Source organism: Zea mays, chromosome 3, assembly GCF_902167145.1.
Source record: "Zea mays cultivar B73 chromosome 3, Zm-B73-REFERENCE-NAM-5.0, whole genome shotgun sequence".
NCBI lineage: Eukaryota > Viridiplantae > Streptophyta > Magnoliopsida > Poales > Poaceae > Zea > Zea mays.
Genome location: NC_050098.1, coordinates 133,952,149 through 133,969,705, shown reverse-complemented (window position 1 = coordinate 133,969,705; position 17,557 = coordinate 133,952,149). Strand labels below are relative to the sequence as shown.

At 44.7% G+C, this 17,557-nt stretch overlaps 2 protein-coding genes and 1 long non-coding RNA gene across 3 annotated transcripts; 2 read left to right on the top strand and 1 right to left on the bottom strand.

Moving 5' to 3' along the window:
• The first annotated feature begins 253 nt into the window (after positions 1–253).
• LOC542159 (bifunctional polymyxin resistance arnA protein) lies at positions 254–4,353 on the top strand. Its single transcript, NM_001111781.2, has 9 exons — positions 254–716; positions 864–956; positions 1,040–1,147; positions 2,417–2,531; positions 2,629–2,762; positions 2,860–2,961; positions 3,044–3,136; positions 3,766–3,901; positions 3,980–4,353. The coding sequence occupies exons 1-9, from the start codon at positions 429–431 to the stop codon at positions 4,093–4,095; spliced, it is 1,185 nt and encodes a 394-aa protein (NP_001105251.2). The 5' UTR covers positions 254–428; the 3' UTR covers positions 4,096–4,353.
• An 8,561-nt stretch (positions 4,354–12,914) lies between these two features.
• On the bottom strand, positions 12,915–14,006 carry LOC103650577 (uncharacterized). Its single transcript, XR_564250.3, has 2 exons — positions 13,836–14,006; positions 12,915–13,163 (listed from the first exon to the last, which is right to left on the bottom strand). It is a non-coding gene; the product is annotated as an uncharacterized lncRNA (long non-coding RNA).
• Positions 14,007–15,377: 1,371 nt separating this feature from the next.
• On the top strand, positions 15,378–16,796 carry LOC100272619 (uncharacterized). The gene has a single exon (NM_001147082.1). The coding sequence runs from the start codon at positions 15,785–15,787 to the stop codon at positions 16,739–16,741; it is 957 nt and encodes a 318-aa protein (NP_001140554.1). The 5' UTR covers positions 15,378–15,784; the 3' UTR covers positions 16,742–16,796.
• The last annotated feature ends 761 nt before the right edge of the window (positions 16,797–17,557 follow it).

Sequence of the window (17,557 nt, the reverse complement as noted above, 5' to 3'; positions counted from 1 at the left end):
AGTTGAGGAAGGGAGACGAAAATAAAAAGAAAAATTGACTTGTCCAGCAAAAACTAGTGACATGATAAGTTTTAATATATTTAGAAAATAATATATAGATAATTATTGGAGAAGATGATTTTTTTTGCTTTCTATATCATTTAAAGATTTGCTAAATCTAGAATTTAGGTAGTGAAATTATACATCACTATTTGAGCTGCTCTTGATTCTTGAAACGGAGTCTATCGAATTTTTACACCCTCACTCCGTCCCACCGTAAATAGGCAGACACATCAGAAGAGAGAGGGAGCACCCTTCCGAAGCCACGCCACCGACATCGCCTCGTGACCCGACGCACTGCGCCAGGGACCCAGCCAGCTAGCTACATCCACTGATCCACGCGCATTCCCCGTACCACCGCCACCGCGCCGCGTCACGGAAGGAGGAGGATGTCGTCGTCTCCCTCGCCGGCGGCCACCCGCCTGGATCTGGATGGCAACCCCATCGCTCCCCTCACCATCTGCATGATCGGCGCCGGCGGCTTCATCGGCTCCCACCTCTGCGAGAAGCTAATGGCCGAGACGCACCACACCGTCCTCGCTGTTGACGTCTACTGCGACAAGATCCGCCACCTTGTCGACCCCGCGCCGCCGCACCTCGCCGGGCGCATCTCATTCCACCGCCTTAACATAAAAAACGACTCCAGGCTAGAGGGGCTCATCAAGATGGCCGATCTGGTCAGTTAGTGCCTATTCTTCCACCTATCTTCCTTTTTTCTTTCTCGATTGCTTACTACTACTTGGAATGCATTTCGAATTGACTCACGGATTTCCTCATCCTCTCCTGCCATGCTGCTGCTGCTTGGATCTGATCTGCGCGCCAAGACCATAAACCTGGCCGCGATCTGCACGCCGGCCGACTACAACACTCGCCCACTTGACACCATCTACAGCAACTTCATCGACGCACTCCCAGTGGTACGATTACCTACTATCAGCATCATCACACAAACACAAGACAGAACATGTCAATGTCACTCATCACTCACTCTCCTGTCCAGGTCAAGTACTGCTCCGAGAACAGCAAGCGTCTCATCCACTTCTCCACCTGCGAGGTCTACGGCAAGACCATCGGCAGCTTCCTCCCCAAAGACCACCCGCTCCGCAAGGTGCCTAATTGTTTTCTTTTTGCTGGCTCGCCCAATAAATAAAACGATTCGAGATCTGCTGCAGGTTTGATAAATTATCCTGTCCTCGTAGCACGTACGGTGTTGTATCAAGGTTGGGCTGGATTTTGGTGTTTGGTGGGGATAGATTTTCTAGTTGAGGCTTGTCTCGTTGTCGGTGGCCGCTGGGACATGCTCTCTTGTATTTCCATGCTCAATTCTTGTTGTGATGATTGTGCTAGGATGCATTGACTTTTCAGGAACAGAATAGAATACTCTTACTTTGTATGGTTTGACTGCATAGCTCTGGTCTTTCCTGTTGCTATTCCCTATATCTCTGTAGTTGGTTGTCCAATACCATTTTTCTCACTTCATGCCTTTTGGAAATATGTATTGTTTAAAGCTTCAACCCATGTCATGCTTGCGTGCTTGCTATTAGTCTGTTATTGATCCCCATTCTCTTGCAAGAGATTTGGAAAGCGTGCCATTATCAGGACCTGTCTTTCTCCAATTGCATTTTCTACTGCATCATTTATGGATTGTCAACGAACTAAAGGCATACATCAAGGCTCAGTGTTTAATTGATCAGTGACTCTTATTTGGTCATGGTTATTTTCCAAGTAAAGTCTGATCTTGTTTACTGCTGCCATGATATCAACCTGTTATTTCTATCTGAAGTTCCTCACTGTATTTGTACTGTAGTCATGCTAATTCTGTGAGAATGATTTGTGTCACTATGGTGTTCTTCTGTTCTTGTAGACTATTTGTATTCATTTGTTTGACATCTGGTTATTAATGTGAACAGTAATTAGACCAGTTCAAACCTCAGGTCGGGTTCGGGTCGGGTCGTGGGTCATTTAGCACGGCCCCTACCCGACCCGTGCCTAGTGTCGGGTCGGGTTGGCCCGTGCCACCCTGATTGACGTGTTGGGTCGGGTTTTTTTCGGGTTGGGTCGGGTTTTTTGGGTTGGTCGGGTTTTGGGTCAAAAATCATGGCCCGTACCCGCCTGTGAATTGTTGCGGGTCAAAAATTGCGGCTTGTACCCGTCTGTTGCATTGGTCGGGTCGGGACAGGTTTTTTTGGTCAGGTCAGGTTGGTCGGGTCGGGTGGTCCATGATCAGGTCTAACAGTAATACATCAACACCATTGGATAAGAGGATTACTTCTGAATCTTTCCATAACTTAATGTGGTGAATTGATAATTCTGTTTGTTGTATTGTGGTGATACCTGTCCATTTCTGATGTTTGTGCTCCTCTTATATTTCAAACAGGAGCCTGAATTTTATGTTCTTAAAGAAGATGAGTCGCCCTGTATTTTTGGTCCAATCGTGAAACAAAGATGGTCCTATGCATGCGCAAAGCAACTTATTGAGAGGCTTGTATTTGGTTAGTAAATTAGCTTGTTATTTTTGCCACTGTGTAGCTGATGGTCTTCCTTCTCGTTTTAATTATTATTGTCATTTTTTTATTGAACATCCACCAGCTGAAGGTGCAGAAAATGGCCTTGATTTCACAATCGTGAGACCTTTCAATTGGATTGGACCAAGGATGGACTTCATTCCTGGTGTTGATGGTCCTAGTGAAGGTGTGCCTCGGGTTTTGGCTTGCTTCAGTAACGTAAGTGTTCTTGTTTCTTGGTGAGGATCATTATCTTAATTATTTATGCACCATGTTCAGTCTTCTCAGAAGATGCACGGTACCAATGGTTTTGCAGAATCTGCTCCGGAGAGAGCCCTTGAAGCTTGTTGATGGGGGTCAGTCTCAGAGAACCTTTGTCTACATCAAGGATGCTATCGAAGCTGTAGTGCTGATGATTGTATGTTGCTGCGTTTATCTCTGGCTCCTTGTTTTTATGCACTAATCCAATGAGGCTGAACTCTTGTTGTCAATTGCAAAAGGAAAATCCTGCTCGAGCCAATGGCCACATCTTCAATGTTGGGAATCCGAACAATGAAGTTACCGTTAGGGAGTTGGCCCAAATGATGACAGAGGTATGCCATATATTGTTGACCCTGACCGGTGTACTTGTTACTTGTTTCTATTGTAAGCCATCTATTGTGATCTTGTCATGAGGTTCTAGTATTTTCGCAACGGACAAAAGAGTTGTAGAGTACTACCTAGATTCGAAAGGTCTTGATGTTTGCCAAATTGATGGTAGTAGTGTTAAATCGGAATACAGGAGGAGGCAAGTCAAATGCAGTTGTTTGTGACAGTATGTTACTATTTTACTTTACAATATCTTCATGAGAAAAAGATGAACCCTGTTTGGCTGTATACTTTAGGCTTTTAATGAATGCTCATATTGTTACTTTCATACTTGTTTGCGTGAATGGGAATTTGGCATGTGATCGGATAACATGTACTCAGTTGCATCTTAACTGCAAATTGTTTAAGGCACATTTTAGATTGCAGGTTCTGAAAACACATAAATAAGAATAAAAGTGATAGGCTTGTTTGCAATTTATTGCGTCTGCATGACTGGATGTGTATACAGTACAAGCATTTTGATATCTCTGTACAAGTCATCTCTGTCGATGAAATGGATGTGCGCACATGTAATTGTGAAGCAAGAGCGTTTCCATCCTCTTTACTACTAATTGGCAAAGCATTGCACGAGTAGGTCTACGCAAATGTCTCAGGAGAGGCACCGCTGGATGAGCCCATGATTGACGTGAGCTCGAGTCAGTTCTACGGTGAAGGATACGATGATAGCGACAAGAGGATCCCCGACATGACTATAATCAACAAGCAGCTAGGTATTTGCTTTGGTGGTCTCTCTGGGATGGTTTTTCCTCAACCTGTGGCTGATGGTCTAAACATGGACTGAAATGTAGGTTGGAACCCAAAGACGCCTCTCAAGGATCTGCTGGAGACAACACTGACATATCAGCACAAGACATACAAAGAAGCTGTGAAAAGGCAAATGTCGCAGGCTTCAGCGTCGACTTAGATAGCGTGCCCCTGGCTCTCGTCTAGAGCCTAGTCGCAGCTGTTAAGATGTTTCGGAAGCGCAGGTCACACATACGCTAGTGATCTTTTTTTTGAGGCCCTAGATGTCCGTGTTGTTAGATAACCAAGGGATGCTGTATCAGTATGATATATTTGTGGCAGAGTTGATGTATTCCATCGTTGAGCTGTTATATATTGCTGTTTGAGTGTAGAACTAGTTGCTCAGTTATATGTTATTGGTTCATGAGATTAGCGCCCACATCAATCTGTTGATAGCACATACATACTATAGCAGGGCAATGATGAATCTCATTCGTCAGCCATCAAGTTTCAGACCCATAGTTTGCAGAAAGCATGTGAGTGGTGCTGCTGTGAGTTGTGCTGCGAAGTGCGATACTCTGAAAGATGACCATCGGTGTGTTCATCATCATATAGTAGCCATCAGTGTTTCTATGTGGTACTGGGTTATGTCCCGACACATTCTCCCTTGACTCTAGTAAAACTAAAATTTGTCTGATTCTGAGCTGTATCGATTCAGTCCGCCATCTACCCGGCTGACTTGTTCTCAACTTGCGGTCCTGTTTTCCTTGTTTACTCATACTGACATACTATGTCGACCTCCGTGCGAACAAAAGATTAAGAGATTATTGCATGAACCAAAAAAAAAAGAGTAGACCTGTTTTTCATTTGTGTATTAAGAAAGAAAACTACAGCTTCCGAGGCCCGTTTAAAAAAAAGTACTACTACATGTAGTTTTACAGCAGTTTCAGAAAACAGCAAATTGGAAGAGCATGTTTCATACACAAGTTCGATTGTACTACCTTTCCTTCAAATTTAAACTAGCCAATAGCTTCCTAGATAGACCAAGGGTCGAAGCAAGGTAAAAGTCTATACAATGAAGGGATCCAAACGTCCCCTTACATTTTTAGAGAAAATTGATGGAATGTGTGGTCTAAGGTTTAATAGTGTACTCATACCAATAAGATTCATCTTTTTTCAAAAGTCTAACTAAAAAAAATCTTTGAGTTAATCATACTTAACCTAAAGCAATCTTAGAATGGGTGATCGACTGGTAAGTCTTCTCGGATGCGTATGAGTGAGGACAAAGTGTGCAAAAAAAACTCGTGTTGGTCTGTGGATGGTCTATGATCCTAGAGGGCTACTAGGAGTAAGTACTGCCGGTCCAGAAATGGACGACATGTTACAAATGGTATCGAAGCCAACCCTCACGGTTTCACGGGCGTGTGGATTAGGGGTTCAGGCATATGACGTATGGTGCATGTGAACCCAGAATGGTCATATGACATGGTATATAACGACACTAGACACACACCCGTGGTCAAAAGAGGAGGTTCTTCGCTTGGAGTTGACCGACAAGGACGTTAGTTTTCTAAGTTGGAGGATTGTGATATCCTGACCCAAATCTTAATAGGATTAATATATACTCATATCAATAAGGTACATCTTCTTTTTCGGAAGTCTATCTTGAAAAAACCTCTGGGTTAAGTGTGGTTGACCTAGAGCAATATTAGGATGAGTGACCAACCGAGAAGTCTTCTCGGGTGCATATGAGTGATGACAAAGTGCGCATAAAAGATTTGTGTTGATCTGTAGGGATGGTCTATGATCTTAGAGGGCTGCCAGGAGTAAATACCGTTGGTCCGAGAGTGGACGGGGTGTTACATAATGAGGTTTGGCCTGATTTTAGCACTGAGTCGATTTTCAAAAGTTTCATCTAGGTTGCCTAGCTCATTTGACTCACTTCTAGTTAGTTTTCGGCAGCAAAGGTTGGGGATTTGACTTCGGATAGAGTCTGCTATGTTTCAAAATCGGTTAACAATGAGTTATTATTTTTATTCGATCCCTGTTTTCAGGACGGACTTCGTTTTGATAAAAACAATAAGAAATGTGAAGATAAATGCTTCAACTCACCTGAGCGTGAAGACTGAAAGCAAAGATCAGAGTTATTTAATCATCTTCACCTTTCATTCAAAGGACTAAAGGCATGTTTGGTTCGCTACCTAAGTTGTCACACTTGACTAACTTTTCTGTCTAAGGTTAGTTATTCAATTTGAAAGGTTAACCTTAATCAAATTGTGACACATTTAGTCACAAAACAAACAGACCCTAAATCCATTGTATGGTTTTGATAGACTATAAAGACCAAGGACGAGGCGTAAACTCATATAGTGTTGAAGGATAGGAATCATCAAGACCAATGAAGCCTCCCTCATGAAGACTCTCCTCTTCAGAGATGAAGCAAAGCCACCAGATAAACTTCACTGAGAAGCAAGGTCAAAAAGGAAATAAAGATAAATTGGCTTATTCATAAGACATAAAGCTTCGTCTATGAAGATGGTGTGTTGACAAAACCATATATAATATAAAATGGAAAGCAAATGAATCAACCGCCCTTACATGGGAAAACTATTGTAATAAAACTAGTTAACAATAATATTTTAGACTTTGTATCTTAATAATCAGGTTCCTGGATCGATGGGATCGAGGGACGGAAACGTGGTACGCGATACGCTATAAAAACTAGGATTTAACACTATGGGAACATGATTGTTCCCACATTCACAGAACGGAACGAACATTCCTGAAACGAGGAACGTGGCCAAGTTCACAGTTCCCGTTTTCTAAGCTTTGTATGGACAATTATGAAGGTAAGAATCTCCCCCTGATCTGTACTATTTCGGATAGGCATTCCTTTTAACTTGTGATATGTAGTGTAATGATACCTTTACACTTGACTGTAGGTGCTGAAGCACTCAATTAATAAAAAGTTAATTGTTACCAAACTTCAGGAGGCTAGCAATGTTAATCCTGAAATGTGCATTTGATATTCTTCATTGTTGGTTCCTATCAATAAATTTAGATATTCAATTTCTAATCCTTATTTTTTGAGGAATCAATTTTTTATCCTGATTCAGTTTCCTGTCTTCGAGCCAGAGCTATGTATACAAGTGGTGGAGGCCAAGTGGCAAGTTGATTGTCAAGATTGCTAGAGCAATCAAATTTTCTCCAATCATCTTCTAGGGAAATTTGGGGTGACCCTCTACTTTACATTTCTCTTCTTTTGGTCATGTATATTTGATCTATATAAATTTAATAAAAATTTATATTTAACTGTCATAATAGTATATTATTCCTTGTTCTTCCATAGAACTTCACATATCTGATATTTAGCATCGTAGAATTTGTTTATACCATAATATTTTTTTTACAGTTTTAGGGTGATAGCCCCAGTATTTTAACCGATTGCCAAAATACGGTTTCAGTCGTTGAGGATGGCATACCACCTGTCAAAAAACCTCCCCAAAAAATCCAAAGATAAACATTTATACCATAATATGTACTTTGCGCAGCTTAGGATGTTTGTTTCTTCATCCATTTGATTTGCTAAATGCGACTTGTGCTATACTTGGTTAAAATTCCTGACAAATACACAACTCTTCCTACATACATAGATCCAATCAAGTTCATTAATTCCTGTGATTCTGAAGGAGACTTTTTATGCTGTTGCAGCGTCTATGACCACAAATGACTATTGCAGTATGACCACTAGGAGTGGAGCTGTTTATATGAAGAGTGTGGGTAGAGGCAATTGGTTAATAATGTACATGTTCAGTTTGCAGGGTCGTAGTAACAGGATTCAAAGGCGTATGTTTGAAAGGGCAATTGTTGATGATCATCATGATGAGAGGTGTGGGAAGTTCCATTACTGGTTTAAGCCGAAGCCAGCTTCTGAAGTCGTCTGTATGTGTTACCTCTTTTTTTATTTCATTTCATGAGAAGGGATTGTTATTCGTTCCTTGTATTATACTCATGAATAAATGATTTGACATGTCTTTTCGACTTATAATGTTTGTTCTACATCAGTTCATTCTATTTGAGTTGGCGTATTTATAATATTATTACATATTTTTATCGTCAATATAATATTAGTGTTACGATTATATATATTTTGTCACACGGATTTTACATATCATAGTGATGTTTATCGTTCTGTATCTATATTTTATACTAGTTTTTAACTCCCGTCGTAACTTACGGTCACACACCCAATATATTTTTAAGGCTCTAGGTTGCAGTAATGGGCCTGTTTGGTTTAACCGTGACCTACGGGAAAGCTACTCTAATATAAGCTAGCTCTGTGTTGTGAAAAAAATAAATTATTTACTTGTAAAACATACTTTTCTCTCTGTCTAACCTAAAACAACCATAAAACATCTCTTCATTATATTTTCACAAATTTGGAAAACCAGAAAATGAAAAGGCAATATGTCACACCCGGGTTTCGGGGGCACCAAGACCCGGGCGCGAACATAATCACCAGGTGTGCTGGGACCAAGTCTCACACATATGATGAATCATGGCACAGGATCGAATGTCACATCTTTACTATATAATCGGAGTTTTGTACAAAATAAATAAATATTTACATTATAAGGAGACAACGGTCCAGCAACCCAAAGTTGACTCGGAGACGACGACCTAGACCTCTCACGAACACATCGCAGCATCCTCCAAGCGCCTCATCCTGTGGTACCTGTTCTTGACCTGTGGGGGGTGTGAGACAGCAAGAGTGAGCTCACATACGTTCATCGCTCAATAAGTTGTGGGGAATAATGTGCATGAACTCACCAAAGGTGGGAGCTCACGTGAAGTGTAAGGCTTACCAAAGAGGATGGTTAGAGCTGAGCATTGCTTTTAAAGTTGGTCAAAATTTTATTAGCAATTACTAAGTATAAGTAAATACCAACCCAATTAAGTAGTAGAACAAAAGTAACAACATCACCTGCGATGCAATGCATATGACAAATTGAATTTAGTTCCATAAGTTAATCATGTGAGGGTCCGAGCTGCTCATGACCGTGAGCACGGCTAGTATACCAGTTTTACACTCTGCAGAGGTTGCACATCTTTATCCACAAGTCATGTTACCCATCTGCCAAGGGATCGCGACTTCCCATACACCTCTACCGAGGAGGCGAGGCAGGGTAACACTACGAGGCCTTTACAAAGTTCCACTAGCTTCAGAAAACCCGCTACAGTTTATAGGAAGCTCCAATGCAGGAATCCCTTGCATGACCGCCATCGCAGCAAAATCATCCCGAGGGCCTCCCTACACTGACCACTCCCCTACTGCCCTTGCCCCTTTCGGGTAAGGTAGTCCTCCACTAGCTTTCCTAATTAATCAGCCAAGGGCGTCCCATTATACCCTTGTGGTAGCACTGTTTTCCCGGGTGGTCGCTCCATGTTCCAATTAACATAATGATCTTATCATGAACGATAAATAACAACGGATAACAAAAGTATAATCATGAGTAATGTATCTTCATACCCAAAACCACATAAAGCACTAGCAAGTACTACCCAAAAAGTTCAGTGGTAACAAGGTATAAAGATAATCAAACTAGGGTAACCTATTGGGTCCCATCAAAATTAACCTATGCAGATCATTATGATTAATCAGAACATGGCTGGGTAAAAAGAAGTGATCAAGGGCACAACTTGCCTGGCACTTGAGATTTCAGGTGATAGGATGAACTTCAGATCCTCGTAACCTCACTGCTAGTCGTAGCAATACAAACAGACATGGTATAGGCAAAATTAACATCACACCAAACATAAGGATAAACTGTATGATAATAATCTACGCATTGCTACAAGATCGTGGGAACGAGAATTGCTAGATTCGGGTTTACGGTTATGAAGTTATGGTTTTCCGAAGATCCACGTGATTTAAATATTAAACTATATTACAAATTGGTTAGTATACATCATATGAGAGAGTATTCTATAAGTAATTAACTCAACTTTAATTTTAATTATAACATGACTAGAGACTATATTCTAATCAAATTATAATCATGGACCGGTTAGCTTTGCTTCTAGAAGGGTTGATCTAGTAGACATAGGAATAATAATTATCTAACAATAAAAGCATGCGACGTGGTAAAATTAATGTTGTTACTGCGAAGTAAATGTTTATACGAAGCTAACGCAACTGGAACGAGTCAATTCGGAGTTAAGACGTAAAAGTTATGGGTTAAACAAGTTTTAGGTTATTTTTAATATTTATTCTGCACTTAAATAGGGCTCCAGGGGTATGATTGTAATTCACAGGGACTTATCTGTAACTGTTCTAAACTGTGCAGGGATGGCGGGATCAATAATTGAAAATCACAGGGACTCTTTTATAAGCTTGCCTCGACCGAACACCCGTTCTATTCTAAGCCATCCGATCAAAATCTAGAGGTCCAGATCCGATCGCGCGAAGGGGTATGCGCGCCCTAATCCTATCCGTGCGTTGACGCTTCAATAGTCCGGATCGATCTAGCCACAATCAATCTAGAACGCCCCTCGATAGATCCTACGACCATAAGTCTGTCTCCTTCCCGTCGGTGAGCTACGGCGAGCAGAGCTCTCTGCGCGGCGGTGGACCTCGCCGGAGCACTTGCAACCGGCGCGCCAGAGCTCCAAGGCCCACCGGAAGCGATCTACGCGCAGAGGAAATGATGGCGCACGGGATGAGATGGCACTTACCACGCGTTACGTGAGCAGAAGTTCTATCCACGGCGGAGGGCGGCATTGCAGTGCTAGCAGGCGTTGGCGAGCAATTCACCGAAAGCTTGTGGCCACCCACGCCAAATTGGTGGTCGCCCAAGTACTCAAGCGCCCCGGAGAAGCTCCCGGCCCGGTTCTGACTACTCGACATCGCCGTAGGCTTCAAATCCACCACGGCGGTACCTCTCTCATCTCTCTGTCCCTCGGGTGCTACCATGGTGAGGGCTTCACGGTGTTTGGTGGCTGATGGGCGAGCGAGGTGTCCCGGATTTATACCCCGAAGCCGAGGAAAGCGGATTCCGAAGGGGAGGAAAGTTGTTACGCCCGCCCGATTTCCGTGGAGGAGTGGCGCGGCAACGGCATGGGAGAGGAATCCGCCGCCACCGCTATTTTGTTCCGCGCAATCGCTCGGTTGTTCACAAGAGTCCCAAGATCACCACCGGATCACCAGGAGGGTGCTCGGGACCTCAACCAGCAGAATCCATGGCTGAGGAACCCGGAATTTGCGGCGACCGAGGCTGGCGGGATTGCGTCCGTTGGGATGATTCGTTGGGGAAGAAATGACTGTCATCTGGGGCCCACATGACATACGGACGAGCGGTACGGGCGCCAAGCTCCCAGGAATCGCGCGGCGCAAGGAGCGGTTGGCGCGCAGATGAGTGTGGCTGAGGCTGCCCGCGCGGGAGGGAACGCGGCGGCGCAACAGCCACACGAAGACTTCGGTGGATTTGTTCCTGGGGAGGGGAAGGGAGATATGACAGGTTGGGTCCACACGGCAGAGGGGACAGGCAGTGGGTGAGATTGGCTGGATGACAATGGGACCCGCGGGCAGTGAGACCGTGCGCCATCAGAGACTGCCCAAAAGGGCCCACCTGTCGGCGCCCAGGCGCAGCACAGGCACGCAGATTGGGTTTGATCGTGGGCGAATTTGGGCCAGAATTGTGGGATTAGGCCCAAATAACGTTTGTTCCTTTTTCTTTTCATTTTCATTTTCTATTTTAGTTTTCTAGTTTGATTCACATATTCTAAATTTCAATTCGAGTTCAAGTTTTAGCTTCAAATTAAATGTACAAATCAAAATCTCGAGCATGAATGCAACACATAATTTTATTTATTTATTTTATTTAGACAAATGCTCCTATATATATAATTCGATATGAATAAACCATGTAGAGTACTTCACCATATATCTATTTAAGAACATAGTTCAAATACATAACAAATATTTACTACTTATTTAGCTTTAAGAAACTAGTTCCATTCATAAATTTATAACAGACACTTTAATTTGATTTCCTTCGAGAAAAAAAATCTAGTAAATCCAAAATCAAGATTATAGGTTGTTACACAATAGAAAAATTCAAAATACTAAGAAAATTATACAACACCAAGGCCGTGGCTTCTAAAAACCAATTTCTAACTAGGTGTGTGCCCGTGCGTTGTAACGGGAGTACGCTGGGATGAGCATAAACACATATCTGATCGGATCTTATATTTCCTTGGTGTCTGGAGAAAGTTTGCTCGGAAGCCAAACATGTTAAGACCTGAGCATTTGTTACTCTTTTGCCCCATCAGCACACTATTCCGCGCTTATATGAGTCTTGTTAATTTGCATGCCTCATGCATAGTCTCTCACCATCTATTCACTATAATATACAAAATTTGTGTGACAAACATTATCAATATCACACAAACTGTCTTTGAGGGGGTTATATATATATATCCCTCAAAATAAAGATAGACAGAAAGAGCTTACATCTACTATGTCTCGTGTTCCTCTCTGTGTTGGATTGCTGGGTAAGGGAACAGGCTTCTACAACTTATCGTGTCCCTACTGCTGTCTGGAGGGTTCGGAGTCCGAATCGAGGATCTGCGACGACTATGTTGTTTAACATATTCGACTAATACTTATCTATCAGATGCATGACGTAGTGGGACACTTCAGCACGAATGGAACAACTGACTTCTAGATAGTATGATGAGCCCATTAGCCAATTTTTCTGTTGCACCAATCTAGGAGCAGGGCCACTTGGGCTTCTTCCAAGGGCCGACGATGAGCATGGCGCGGTTACCAGGCACGTGGGCAAGAAGTTGCACTCCTCGCAGCAGATGCCACAGGACCTCCCCGCACCGTCGACCCCAAAAGCAGAGGCAGAGTCATAGACGACTTTGACATGCAGTCTGCAGATATCTAAATATCTGTGTTCTGAACCTGCTGGGATTAAATAGGCCATTGATTCAAAGTAAAGCAAAGCACTGCACCCTAAAGGTCTTGGTGCCAGTAAGGGCCATTCATTTGATGAGATGAGATTGCGCGAGGCAATGTACATTCCCAAGTCTTCCAGTAACCGATGGCTTTTCATAACAATTTTATTTACACAAACCAGGAAATGAAGTTACCATACAAAGCCACTAAATATCGAAGGTACACAGCATGTGTGGACGGTTTATGGTGAGGCTTCGAGTTACTGCTTCCCTTCTCTAGCAAGACTTCTGCACAAGAGATGAAATAATTGTGAATTGCTACTCCCAAGCATGGATCATCTGTTCAAGGAAAAACAAACTTCAGAGGCTGCTCAATCTAAACCTTGAATAACTAAATAGGCTGAAAACCCATAGCGCAATTCAGGATAATATCCATGTAACCAGCGGATTGTATTGAATCCAAAGTCTAAAACATCTAGCAAATCGGTCTCTCAGGTAGAGAACACTGCTAGAGCTAACACTACATTTCCTCTCGCGCAGGCCACCACGGCCGTGGGCACCTGCTGCTCATGATTGTTGTTTTCTTGTTCGGAAGACTCATAAGTAGCCCGCCGTGAATAGGGACTTTCGCATCCTTGCAGGTTCTAAATATCGTGCGGAGGAAACATCTAGATAGAAGCAAAACCTATAGATTATGATGGGTGCACCTCAAATAAAATGATTCCCCAACTGATGAACGATTAGGAAGGTTTCAATCAGATTTTCAGTAGCCTTCTAAATCAAAAAGATGCTTTATTTGACTGGCGATATGGCATGTTCTCTATTCTGAACCTTGAGTACATGTACATGTTAAAGGTGAAGACAAAAAAAACACCGGAAGTAGAATTCTATATTTGAGATGAGATTTGAATGGAAATTCTTTTTTAGACGGAAATTTTTTTAGATGCAATCACCGGGTACCTTGGAAGGGGAAAGGCTTGTGCTTCTTTGGCGTTGCCCAGTGGCCGGCCCCGCCGCTTCTTCATCAAGGCATCCTGCATCCTGGCGTTGTTAAGCATGTCGGGGCCGGACAACATGTACCTCATTCTTGGCTGTGCGGCGGCGATGAGGTAAGACAGAAATTTTTTTAGATGCAATCACCGGGTACCTTGGAAGGGGAAAGGCTTGTGCTTCTTTGGCGTTGCCCAGTGGCCGGCCCCGCCGCTTCTTCATCAAGGCATCCTGCATCCTGGCGTTGTTAAGCATGTCGGGACCGGACAACATGTACCTCATTCTTGGCTGTGCGGCGGCGATGAGGTACTGTCGTGGACCGTGGTGTCCTTGGGTGCGGCCTGCATCTATTGCGCTTTCCGGGCTATGCGGGGCGGATAGAGCAGCTCGAGATCGTCACTTGCTTTTCTGTCGAACAGTGCCAAACCTCTGGCGCCAGCCGCTGGTTCCGAGAATAACTTCAGAAGCTTTAGCGCTTGCCAGGAAGGAACATCCGGACGACAATGCTCAAAGGCGCCACCTTAGCGACTCCGGCGGCAATAGGAGGGGCACGCCGGCTCAGTGAAATCTCCTCCAGCGTGACGACCGAACTCAGATCTTGACGCCGCAAGCTTCAGAAGGGCATCTCCGAACTCCAGGGGACCCCTTCCGTCGCCGTAGCGCAGATCCAACCACCGCTGGAGGGGATAGCTACGACCGTGGCGCAACCCGTGGATCACAACCAGCGCCACGTCTAGATCCCTCCTGGCACCGAAGTTCATGTTGGCACCTTCGCGGCGTTTGTTGGCGGATTGCTCAGGGCCGCGCGTGGGGTATTAAGCTCGGGGCGGATTGCGGCGGTTGTGGTTTTCGCGGAGCCGTCGCGGTAGGGTTGGCAGCGGGCGGGCGAGCGAATCGCGGCCGGGTGTGCGGCGGGCGGGCGGGGCACGGGGAGGCGGGGGCAGTCTACAGTTGGTTCTTAATAGTTAGTAGAGATTCAATCTGTTTGGCTGGCGTCATGTTTTTGTTTTCTTTCTCTAGAAGTACTTTCTCAACCAATTTCTACGTATCATGAACGACAATCATTCATTCCGTGACACCTCGGGTCTTCCAGGTCAATTTCCTTCCTTATTATAAAAAAACAAGGTCACTTTCCTTCCGAAGATGAAATAAATAAAGATTGGTCGCTATGCTTTTTTCATGGATGGTGTTGTTTCCACCAAGAGGACTCACTGGACTGGGTCCAACGAGGATGATTTTTTATGGATGGTTGATTGCTATATTGACTTCAGGGTTCTACCAAGGATTAGTACAGGACTGGGTCCAACGAGGCCGGCCACACGTCACATGTACATTTATTTCCTGCTGGAAGACTGCTTCTCTCTCCCTCCTGTAGAAACCAACAACAATGGCAGATGTCATCATCTCCGCCATCCTCGGTGATGTGGTCAGTAGAGCGGTTTCTCTTCTCATTGGGCGTTTCAGTAACAACCAGGAGAGCGCTGAGGACAAGCTGCAAAGGATGAGGCGTCTGGTCATCAGAATCCACAGCGTGGTAGAGGAAGCAAAGGGGCGGCAGATCTCAAACCACGGCACCCTCCAGTGGCTCTCCGAGCTCATCGACGGCGACTACCAGGGCTGCTATTTGCTCGACTCCGTCGGGTGCGGAGGTGAATTAGCTGACAGAGATGACGATGGTAAGGCAATCCCCCAAGTTTCAACCTTGTCCTTGTTTAATCCAGCAAAGCGCGTGAGACTTGCAGCATCGTCCCGGCGCCATGACGATACGGGCGGTGTCGATGAGATCGAGAGGGTGCTCCAGAGACTGCAGGTCATGTCTGGTGATCTGAGGGAGTTCATCCTGCTCTTGCAAGGCTGCAAGCCCATCCGCCGCCCTCTAGCCACTAGCATCTTCCGGGACGGGCAGATGTTCGGCCGACATGTCGAGAAAAGAGAGGATCATCAACTTCCTGCTGCACGAGGACGTCTATCGGCGGACCACGGAGCTTGGTGTGCTGCCTATTGTTGGTGACAGCGGAGTCGGGAAGACAACCCTGGTGCAATACGCCTGCGACGACGCTAGAGTGCGCGCCCACTTCCCAGTGATCATGCTGTACAGTTTCACATCTACCTACGATGTCAAAAACAACCAAGGAACTTGTCCAAGCGACGACCCACTGGAGTTGATCAAGAGTAGCGACGACAGTTTTTGGGACAGACACAGGAGGTGCCTGATGATATTTGAGGACGTGGACATGTGCAGGAAGCAGATGCTGGAGGAGTTCTTGCAGAACCACCGCCGCAGCGAGGCGGCGGGGGTAGTCAAGATGATCGTCACCACGAACAACCGGCGTGTCGCGAACGACGTCGGGACGGTGGAGCCGATCGTGCTAAGGCCGTTGCCGTGCCCTGAGTACTGGTTCTTCTTCAAGGCCCACGCGTTCGCCGGCAGAGACGTCGAGGAGAACCCGAGGCTCATCTCTGCGGGGAAAGCGATAGCGAGGAAGCTCAACGGCTCATTCTTCGGCGCCAAGATCGTCGGAGGGCTGCTCACGGATCACCCGGATCCAAGGGTCTGGTGCAAGGTCCTGAGGAGCAGCATTGGAGGGATGTCTCCCCTTGGTGACGGCGTCGGTTACATCTCGGACTTGGCTGAAAACTTGCTGCCCGGCCATGTGAACATGTGCAGGGTGACGCTCTCTAAGGACCCGGCATTTCCTCCCCAGACGGCGACACCGCAGTTGGCTATGTTCAAGGATCTGCACGGCGCTGTTCCTCATGACAGCGAGTTGGCCTGCTGGGCAGACGACGCCCGGTTTGGGAGTGTGAGTGCAAGTCAGTACTGCCGTTCTTTAACCATTACTATATTGCTCGTTGCTCTTGCACTTGCACCGTAGCTGCAGTGAACTCTTGCCGATCAGTGTTGATCTCTGTATAACTAGAATGTTGGATATGCTTGTACCTATACCTACTAGCAATGGGTAAATACCCATCGGGTATTACTACCCCATACCCATACTCACGACACAAAAATAACTCCACCGGATCACCCATATACACTTGCGGGTATGGATTTACCCCCATACCCATACCCATGTGGGTATAGGTCACCCATCGGGTCACCCGTACCCACAAAAATTAAACAACTATCAAAAAATTATATTATACAAATGACAAGTATATCCATATAAATATCATTACAAAAATTTCTAGCATCATTTAACCATCCATTCAACACACCAAAGATAATTGGATAAAGTAGTAACACTATGATAGTACTACATAGTACATTACATGTTCCATTACATGGTCATTAAATTGTTGTTAAATAGTAAAAAAGTTGGATGACTAAAGTCCAAGTTCATGCTTCGGATAAGTTTATATTGGGTATTTTATACCCACGGGTTAACGGGTATGGGTGAAGGCGGAACGTTCTAATACCCGTTTACCCATTGGGTGAAGATTTTTGTCCAATAACAGACCCACGGGTAGAATATTTAGCTCACATACATACCCTAATGGAGTAAATACCCATCGGGTATTGGGTCGCGGGTACCCATTGCCATCTCTAATACCTACCAACCATGGAATACACCCAAGTTTTTTACCCTCTATGGTTCTATCAATCTTGTAAATGGATCCATTTTTTAGCGGTGGTCCACTTACTATCGTCTGAGACATATCAGTGGTGGACGCGGGACGAGAATATGGGG

What these genes read in the sequence shown, in the direction of transcription:
- LOC542159 (NM_001111781.2), top strand. Translation starts at nt 429, where the DNA reads ATGTCGTCGTCTCCCTCGCCGGCGGCCACCCGCCTGGATCTGGATGGC. An exon ending in TCATCAAGATGGCCGATCTG is followed by an intron (nt 717 to 863) that starts GTCAGTTAGTGC and finishes CTGCGCGCCAAG; the next exon opens with ACCATAAACCTGGCCGCGAT. An exon ending in TATAATCAACAAGCAGCTAG is followed by an intron (nt 3,902 to 3,979) that starts GTATTTGCTTTG and finishes ACTGAAATGTAG; the next exon opens with GTTGGAACCCAAAGACGCCT.
- LOC100272619 (NM_001147082.1), top strand. Translation starts at nt 15,785, where the DNA reads ATGTCGAGAAAAGAGAGGATCATCAACTTCCTGCTGCACGAGGACGTC.